This window comes from Solea solea, chromosome 9, assembly GCF_958295425.1.
Source record: "Solea solea chromosome 9, fSolSol10.1, whole genome shotgun sequence".
Classification (NCBI taxonomy): Eukaryota; Metazoa; Chordata; class Actinopteri; order Pleuronectiformes; family Soleidae; genus Solea; species Solea solea.
Window position 1 is genome coordinate 759,360 of NC_081142.1, and position 10,641 is coordinate 770,000.

The 10,641-nt window shown below is 39.6% G+C and overlaps 1 protein-coding gene across 6 annotated transcripts in view; it reads right to left on the reverse strand.

Annotated features, from left to right (window-relative positions):
- The window catches only part of LOC131466133 (inactive N-acetylated-alpha-linked acidic dipeptidase-like protein 2), a 396,981-nt gene that overhangs the window by 139,043 nt on the left and 247,297 nt on the right, over positions 1 to 10,641 (reverse strand). For all 6 annotated transcript variants that reach the window (XM_058639293.1, XM_058639292.1, XM_058639294.1 and 3 more), the window contains one exon: positions 10,409 to 10,541. In XM_058639293.1, coding sequence (XP_058495276.1) covers positions 10,409 to 10,541 — 133 coding nt within the window. The remainder of the gene's footprint in view (positions 1 to 10,408; positions 10,542 to 10,641) is intronic.

Genomic DNA, 10,641 nt, shown 5'->3' on the forward strand with positions numbered 1-10,641 from the left:
GCAGTTCAGACCATGTAATGAAATTCTTAGTTTGTCACTCTCCCTTTATACAAAACAATAAAACTGAGCACAAGTAATACAATTTTGAATTAAATTAGATTATAATAATAATTATTATTATGTTAGGTCAATTTGTGTGTTTTTTTTTACCATTTTAAGATGATATTTTTTTCATTTCGTTTTACTCCTTTTTGCCTGTACTTTAAACTTTATTCATTATTTTATTTCTTACAGTTTTTGTAGATTTTTTTAGATGATTTTTTGGAATTTACATAGATTTCTTTCAACCCTGTCTCTGTGTTGCATTCAAATGCTTGATTCTACCTTTGTGTCTGAACATTGCTGTGCGTTGCTTGTGTTCAGTGACACACTGGGTGGCTGACTAACATATTATCTTTTTTTTTTTTTAGAAAATGTGAAAATTCGATGTATGTATTAAAAATAAGCATCTTTGCAGTCTTTTGTTTGTGTGCAACATGTTTGTCTTGTTTTGAGTAACGTTGCTCTGCATCAAACAGAGCAGTCAATGAAGATGATCAGACTCAGCAGAGCTGCTCACAGTGAAGCGTTTGTCTTCTCACAGTTTTTCGCTCTCTCTCATACAATATGTATGAAACTTGTTTTTTGACATTTTTTCCTGTGAGCACACGCTGTGTAACAAATGTTGGTAGTCGATGGAATTCCGGCTTTGATTTCCATCTAGTTTTGTCGCACGACTCCACTGTCGCTGCTGCGAGCGTGTCTTCATTTTGTTTCCCTGTCGCAGACCTGATCCATCAACTAGCTTCAAGCTGACATTAATAAATCATTAGTAGGAGCTCTCAGAAGCTTTAACCTCCATGCATAATTCACCCCACGCTGATACTAATGGTGCAACTGCAGCTCCCACACTTGCCTGATCAGGAGTGTCCCACTAAACAGCCAATTAACTGTAATGAATCCAGCAAAGTCCGACTCTCAGCAGAATAAAGAGAGAAAGCAGTTTCTCCTGAAAAGTGTGTGAGCTAATTCCTGATAAGAATTCACTAAAAGTTAGTTTTCACCTTCAGACCACACAGTGGAGGTCAGGAGCACTGTGATAGCTTCACTTCTTCACTTCATACAGTCTGAGAAGGGTGAGGGTTCAGTTCAATGTTTAGCTTAAATTGTCTTTAAATAATTAGTTGCAGGTTTGATTCCTAACTATCTTTCCTTAAAAGTGCTGGGCATCACTACTATTCTGAATAGTAGGGAGAGAAGCTCAGCCCTTCTATGGTGGTGGCAGTAGCCAGTATATAACAAGTGGACGTCGTCTTACCAGGAAGTAATCATTTATTTATAAGTAATACAACTTGTTGCAAAAAGACAGTTTAAATGGAAGTGAGTGGGAAAATAAACTTCCACTTTAGTTTCAGCTCTTCTTCAATAGAACATAATGTCCATTGAATTGTAACTCATGTTCTCATACATGATAAAGCATGGCACATGTGAGTGGACAGCAGTGTGATTGACAGGTATCTTTCAATAGAGGTCACCGCGCACTTTAAATCCACAGAGATCGACCAGTCAATCTCAAAACTTGACGGACTGAATATATCAGATGCTTATGATGCCACTGGCTCTTTACACACCTGCAGGATCCTAACAACTTTTTAAGTAACATCCGTTCATCGGGAAAGAAATACCGGACGATATCTGGCTTTTTGACAAGTCTGGAGTCTACTGGCTAAAGACAGCGCTGTTGTCACTGGAAGGGTAACACCGTGTCACACGGTAGCATAGCGACGGCCAGTGTAATGTAAATAATTGCTGTGTTAATGTTGCCGTGCAGATTTGATAGAGGGTTCTTATTCGTTATTCGTGAGCACACTTCATAGCAGCGATTCACCTCTGCTGTCTCTCTGTATCTGTGGGAATCCAGTTCACTGCTCTACTGTTACCCAGTCTCTGCCTGTGTTGGCACTAAATCTATCCACCATCTTCACTTTTATGATGAAAAGAGCTGATGAATGTGTTGTCTAGTATACTGTATATGTCTAGAGGTGAACAGCATATTATCCTGCCAGAGGTCGTTACCTTGGTTGTGTGACGTCATCTGCTGGAGTTTCATTGTGCCGCTCAAGTTGAAAGTTTCAAGGCCTCACAACGGACATTTATTTTAGTTTAGACAAACAAAATCTGTTGAACCTATATCTGGTGAGGGTTTCAGCTGCTGTAACCCTGTCGATTCATCGTGAAGTCAGCCGGCTGGAAATGAGATCAAGTCCCGTTGAATCCCCATAGATAGCATTTGTAAAAATGTGACACCTATCATGGGAGGTGTTGGCCATGAGGTGCAGACTTCAGTGGTGGAGTATGACGAATGGCCGACCCTTTCTTCCCTGAAGCCTTTCATCTGCTTTATTACACCTGAATCAGGAAATATAGCTAGCGTTCTTATTGTTGCCCCAACATTACCAACTCAAATGATTGATCAAATGAAAAACTCTGCGCTGATGCTCCGCCTTCCCTGGCCATGTGCATGTGTTTTCAACAGAGCCGGTGAGCACAAGCCGTGGAGCCATGCCCCTGCTGGTCGGCATCTGTTTTGCATGCTTCTGTGTTTTTCAATTCTTGCCATTACAAAAGAGACAGTCCGAAGTTTACTCATGTGTGTGTGACCAATCACTCGTCACCTCGCTTCCTCTGACAAGTGGTTCCTCCAACATGATGAATGTCTAAAATAACACTATCCTGCCTTGATCTTATTTCACATGATTTTCTGCAATAAAAAGCGATAGAGGGAGGGGAGACAGCCCCCAATCTCCCCACAACAAGCAATTTCACTATCACAATGACTCTGAAGCTGTTAAACTGACTTAAGGGTGAATGTCAACCTAATAAACAGCATTAAATTAAACTGTAATATTGCCGGTGTGGGAGGAGCCAAAGCCATTCAACAAAAGACAGGTCAGAGATGAAGTAGTGGAAAAATACTAGTTTTTTTTTAAATTCTGTCAAGTTTTCTTTAGAATTGACGGCTAATTTTTTCAGGTGTCATTTTTTTTTTTTTTTTTAAATCAAGTGAAGTTATGGAAGGTTAAATGATCCTAGAGGGACTTGGATAATACCAAGAGTTAGCAGCATTGTGGCATGCTGGCCTTTATATGTATTTGCTGATCTTAAGTCAGTTTGACATAGTTTGGATATTTATAACTAATTTAAAGTAGGTAAACATTTCATTTTCAGGTGTTATTCATGTCAATTTGAACATGAAGTAGGTCAACCCAACCAGTGGACAGAACCAATTCAATTCAGCTGGAAACCCACAGACCTTGTAAAAGCTGCACCTGGCAGAACGCAGGTGCAAATATGGAAGTAAGATAGAGACGAGAAACCTTACAAACGTCCTTTAACCAGAAATGTAAAAGCAGCTTGTGATGCAACATTTCCCCCATCGATGATGCAAAACAAACTCGCTTTTCATTAGAACTTACATTCTATGAAACTTAACTTTGAATCAGGGGTCGACTTCAAATGTTAAAGTTAATAGAATATAATTAGGTTTCTGATTCTAAGGTCCGTGCAAAACTTCTGATTCTGTATTGTTATATTTCACATCAATATCAGTTCAGAGCCAACACAGGAAAAGAGAGTGTGCCCTTAATGTACTGAAAGCAAGAGTATGAAGGTCAAGGCAGTGGGAGAGTGTAAACTGCATTAGACTTTCATAAAGGAGACACATTTCAACATCCTGTCAAGTCAAATTGGCCTTTTAATAGACTTTTCATTGTCCTTTAACCTTTTCATACATAACTTGGTATGTGCATATATTTAATTTTTTTTTTTTTTTTTTCTTGGTATAGAAAAAAGTTTTATTATTGAGTGCTGAGTGCTCTAATGTGAGGAGAAATAAACCTGTGAACACATTAACATCTTCAACCTTGTGCTCAGTACACTGAGACTGAGAGTGCTGTTCTAAACTCAGCCATGACACTTTATTTAAAGCTACAGTGTGTAACTTCTGACACCAAAACAAAACCCTGCTCGTGTCACTATTCCACCATAGAAAATATTTGTCAAATTAATAGATAATTACAATAAAAAAAAAGATTGCTCAAGCAACACAACGTAGGATTTCCAACTTATTGGCTATACGGTAAGGTGTATTGCAGGTACGCCGACAGATACCTGTGACAGACCAAACATTCTCTATGATTCAAATAAAATAATTGATTGTTATAACCTGTACTTTATAGGCAAGATACTATAATTTATGTCGAGTAATCCATTTTTGTTCCTGCAAACAAAGCATTTTTTCTTCCATCCCTGGAACAACTAGACACATGGATAGTCTGATCACACACTGTGACGTCCTGCAGGCATGCAACTATTTCTCCTTCCCTCTGTTAACATTACCATGGCTATGATTGTCTATTTAAAGGCCGGAGAAGATGTCTTGTAGCAACCTTGTATTTAAATCAATATGCTAATGTCTCCATTTTCCATTCATTGAGCTCATTTGAATCCAGTCGAGGTTCCTAAATAACCCAAGGGACCCAGTGAAAAGACCCATCTGTCAACCTAGTTCAAAAATTAACACGGTGAAGTACTTTGAACGTTCACTGTTTGGCTACATCAGACGAGTGCTGAGAGCGAGCTGCTGCATGCTAAAGGTTAACACAATTATACAATCTCAGCCATGCACACAGCCAGTGGTGTATAATATTAAAGAGAGAGCAAGCGCAAACTGATGACCAGCATATAATAATGGCAGCACAGGGACAAAGAAGGAAATCTGTGCTCGTGTGAACCCCACACACGGCAGCCACAGTCAAAGCAGAGGGGAAATGACTTCTCCACCAGAGGCTTCAACTTGGCAAAGGACATGAGGTGACGGAGATGGAAAAACACCAAACACAATTATTTCTCCTTTTTCCACAAAGGCAGAACATAGGGTCTGTTTAGTCGGTTTCCTCATAAATCTGGACCACGGCTTGGGATTCAGGCAGATTGCCCTGATGTGTTAATGAGCAGAGAACATATCCAAAATCTGTATCTGCACCAATAATGATGCTGATTACTGGTACCTAAAGAGACCGTGTAACTTTGGATTGGACAAAGCATCCATAAAGTTGTTACATATTTCCGATTTTACTTGAACCAGCTGTTCTTTTTTTTTTTATCAGATTTCTATGAAAGATTTCTGTTTGTTATTTTATTTGATATTTTTGTTTAATATGGTTTAAATAGATTGGAACATTTAAGCACTTTCTATAAAATGCTTACTGGCTGAAAGACAGTTTTCAAGCCCCGAGTTGTTTTCTTTGGTAATTCTCCTTCATATTCTCATAGAACATACTGCACATTGTATCTTTTCTTTTTTAACATTTACATTTTTGGAGGGGGATTATTTGTCTTCATTGGACAGGACAGTGAAGTGTGAAAGGAGGAAAGAGAAGACGCAAAAGACGACAGGTGGAATCAGTGGAAATGGGCCTTTTGCCCCTACAGGGTGCCCGATCTCTCAGTTGCTAGAGCTTGCATATTGTATCTTTTAATATATATATATATATCTATATGTTCATATGTGAAAATCAAAACAATATATCCTCATTCAGACCTGTGACATACACTGGCTACTAAATACTAAAAATACAGCACTAAATAAGGGGATGGCTCCATTCCATTCTTTTCTGGTACAAATATCACAACCATGAGTATTGCCATGTTCCATTTTGTAGCCAGACCTTTCTGCTCAATACATCAACGTAGTATATTTGTAAAGTTAATAATTGTTTCGGCTTGATGGGCTGAACATTAAATATAGCACCTTTGTGCATCTCATGGAGGAACAACAGAATAATGCAGCAGCAGCAGCAGCAGCAGCATCAGCAGCAGCAGCAGCAGCAGAAGCAGAAGCAGCAGCAGCAGCAGCAGCAGCAGCAGCAGCAGAAGCAGAAGCAGAAGCAGAAGCAGCAGCAGCAGCAGCAGCAGCAGCACGGTGTGTAGCGTTATCAGACGAGATCAATGTTCGAGCAACGTGAAGGATACCTGTGTCCACACCTGACAGCGAACACCGGCTGAGGATTTCCAAGCACACGCCATGTGCATGTGACCTGACTCGCTCCTCTTGCCACCGCACTGTGACACTGAAAACACACACATGCATGTGTAGCCTGCACATACAAAAATGTATACCAGCCAGCATCCAAACACACACACAGACACACACACACTGACGTGTACACACGTACATTCAACTACACATTACAAACAGGGGAAACACATATGTATGAGATGAGGCCTTGACTTGTTTGTTTGGATGTGACAACACGACAGTGATACAACACGACCAGCAAGAGTCAAATTAACGAGCTGAGGGAAGAGGACGAGGACGAGGAGGGGGGGGGGACAAGGAGGATGACAACTAGTAATCCAAACAATAAACTGAGAGGTGGGACAATGTGGGGAACATTAAACACAACTGTGGCAAACAGTGGAATTACAAAAAAATAAAAATCTCTTCAATGTTGGTATTTCTACTAGGGAGCTCTCGTGACAGCATCTCCAGGTTTATTCCCCCCCCCCCCCCCGGCCCCGCCTCTTTTCTTTCTTTTTTCTCTTTTAAATAAAGGAGATGCTGTTGGTGCCTCTGAGGACTGAACATGTTATAAAGCCTGAAAAACATTGAGGGCCTGGGTGGTAAAAGCATTTCCTCCTTAAGGAAAACAAGTATAATAACGCACAGAGCAGCAGGAGACGTCATAGCTCTCACCACGTAAGTGCTTATGTGTGGGGGAAAAATGGCCGACATGTCACTTATAATGTGTTGTTTTGTAGAGGAGAAAGTGAGACACTGCAGAGCTCACTACAATACAACAGTGCTGTGACATTGAACTGTGTTATTAAGTATATTCTTACTTCCTGATCAGCCTTCACTGAACTAAGTGGAAAACTTCATTGCACATAGACACATTTATGTAGACTGTGACTGATGATGTTCAAATACAACTGGCAGCCCACAGGCCACATGTGGCCCCCTAATCCATTACATGGGGCCCATCACTAAATATCATGTCAGCATGACTACACACTCATTGGCCCCCAGGTCATTTGAGTTTCAAACCCCTGTTGTAGATTTGTTTCTAATAACTACAGCATTATTATAAATGTTTTATGCTTATATGTAGAGGGTTCTACATTCTTGGTTGTAGTTATAGGGAAACATCTATTTCCGGTGGTGACTAATAATAAGCAACATGTCAAAAGGAAAGGTCTCTTAATTTGAAATGGCTGACTTTCTGTTAGGTTGAGAGTTTATAGCAGAGGACCACTGAATGTCAAACATGTAGGTAGATAAGGGGCATCATATCACTCCTTTACAATTTTGTGCAGCTTCAGGGAATCAAATAAAGCAATTTATCTGAAAGAATAATGATAGCTCATACAGATCCAGCCACTTGATGTTCAGACCCTATTAAATCACACATTTAAGTGTCTAAATAGCAAGTAAATCTCCAGCCTTACTGTCAAATCTTGAGCTGTGGCATGAAGCACATTCACCGCTACTGGGTTCTATGAACACAGATTAATATCTATGACAGTTACTTTCATCATACGAAGAGATAAAGAAACAGCTGTGATGTCTTAATGTTGTAAAACATTAAATAACAGCATAAAGACTTTCAACCGAAAGCTTCAGGTGATGATATCACACCCTGGAGTTAATATAGTACAACTACATAATGTGTTCTAGCTTTGGTTTTTACACCATTTATTACAAATGTAATATATCACGGCAACGTAACCCAACCTGTGCTGTCTTTGCACCCTGTTCAGTTTTTCCCACACACACAAACTCTCTCCTACTTGTTTGCATTGTGAGTTGCACTTTGAAAACAACAGTAGTGAGTGCTCTTTGTTTTCTAAAAGAAGATTAGATCTCAGGGTTTAACGTACATCACAGATGTGGAAACACTGGCCACGTTCCTTCCCCTCGAGATGTTTTACCTCCTGACGAGGGGACGTATCTGCATCAACTGCTCGTGTGGAGGGAAATGTCGAAATTGGGAAGTGACTGAAAAGATAACGGTCTTCCTGGACAAATCATTGGCCAATAACAAAAAAAACAAAATCTATTATTGGCCCACTGCTGTGATAAAGAAGAACAAAGGTGCAGAAATCAATTTCCAGCATTTCCAGCTGTGTCCTAGCTGTCACTCTGTTTTACACAATACATTTAATAATTGAGCATGGATTTGTTTTTACTGCTTTAGTTAATGTCTGGCTTGAAAACAAAGGACCAGTGAGATGAATTAAGTGACACATCACTGACTTAAACCACATTTAAAAACATGCCGTCATATGGCGGTATAGATTTACGAGATTCAAGCATTGTTTAATAAACTGCCACCTATAATTACAGCATGCATTTTTATTCATATTTACATTATTATAATTATTGTCTTATTAAAGACTAACTCAGATTTGCCTCCTCTTGGTAGGTCGAAAGTCTCTTTACTGCTTAAAATGAAATTGTGTTCGATGACAGCACTTTTAGTTTGGTCCTTTTTGTCGTATTGAGCTGCGATAAATACTTTGTGTGCAGTAACTTGTGCTTTGTGACCTTTGTCTTGTGGTCACTGCACTCCATGTTCTTTGGGTCAATTTTCATTTGCAATTCCTGTGTGGTCAGCGGTTGTTGACCACAGTGACATTTCTGTGTTGTGGTTGATGCAGTTCATTCTGTGGTTTGGTTCATTTTCTACAGCTTTATCCTCCATGTCAAGGGTCACGGAGAGCTGGAGCCAATCCCAGCCGACCTAGGGCGAAAGGCCGCCTCACACCCTGGACAGGCTGCCAGACCATCACATGCAGAGACCAACTGTTACTGTTGTATTCAGTGTCAAAACAAATTGTGTCGTGACCTGAGTGGGAGGAAGTCACTCCACAGATCAGTGAATCTTAATGTGGTGGATGGGACCTGTCAATCAGTCCACCAATATATGCTTGTGCTTAAAAACCCTGGTGTCTACTTATCTTTCTGTATTCTACTATACTTACATTTGTTTTTGAGCATTGTCCCCTCATACTGGTAGCCATTATGTTACTTTGTGGAAGTGGCATCTATATACATATATATATATATATATATATATATATATATATATATATATATATATATCTCAAGCAACAAATCAAGCATCAAATCCCTGTTGCCTTTTTATTTAATGTGTTAACGCGTCTTAATGATTTAACCAACCCTTATAATTAAACCCTATTTATAAGGCATTTATACATTCCTTAAAAGACAAGTCCTACTGTGAGTTGGTACTTAAGGTTAAATCACGTAAAATTTTGATATTTATAACTCTTTATTGCCTGTAAACCACTTTTATTTTTTAATTATTGTTATATTATTTAAATATTCTATAAAGTTTCAGCCTCTTCTTTGTGCTGCCATAACATAAATCTTACAGACTATTTTTTTTGTCATAATAAAGATATTTAAGTGAGTCAGTGTCTTAGAGTTGAATAAAGTGGAGTTGATATGAGTAATGAGGTGTCCTCCTACATCTTCTGTTCTTCTGAGCTGAATTAGCACCAGGGAAATGAGAGCACTGCGACTGGTGAGAGAGCTGACAGCCAACATCTGTCTCTCTCTCTCTCTCTGTCTCTCTCTCTCTCTCTCTCTCTGTCTCTCTCTCTCTCTCTGTCTCTCTTTCTCTTCCAATTCAACACACACATACACACTCACACTCACACCGACACACACTCACGCAGCAGTCCAGACATCTGGTGGGACTTTAGTGGATCCTGCTACTGTGGTACGGGGACTCGTACAAGGACTAAAGACACTTCAGCAGTAATGACACGTCCCTATTGGCCAGACCGGGCAGAGAAACAGGAAGTGGAGACAAGACTGAGGGTCGGGAAGGTCGGCCATCTCGGGACGATGATTTAAATACAGTAGAAAGAGACAAAGAGACAAAGAGAGACATTATGTCCTGTGCCTGAGGCCGAGGTAAAAATGAGGAGAGGTTGAGACATTAGAGAGATGACACCTGGACAGCCTTAAATTGAAGAAATAATAAAAATCTATAATAATGAAACTGTTAAACATATGAAAAGTTGATACTAGTTTTATTTAAGTAATACAAATTTTGAAAGACATAAAAGTTTTATTTTTGTATTATTTATTTTTATGAATGTGTTTTAAAACTCAGTTTTAGTGTTTTCATTATTTTAGTCACGTGTTTCTATTTATTTGTATTTTCATGTCATGGCTTTACCTTGTGTCTTTATCTGTGAAACATTCTGCAGTTTCATTTTGAGACATAGATAGTGATTATTATTTGGATTATTCTGATGAATGTTTTGTTGCTGAAAATAAAAAGCGATCTCAGGTGAAAATACATGAGTGGTCACCTGACTGACCAGCACTCACCATTGGCGGGATCTCCTCCGGGGTTGAGCGTCACTCTGAAAGCTTGATTCCAGACTTGGCGGCTGGGCGGAGCATCACACGGGTCGACGTAGAGCAGAACTCCACCAAAGCCCAGTTCAGAGAGCAGGGACAGCTGGACGTCCACGCAGAGACACAGTGAGCAGGAAAAGGACAAAACATGTCAGACTGCTTCACAAAAAGCAGTAAAACCAGACAAAATAGATACAAGTGAA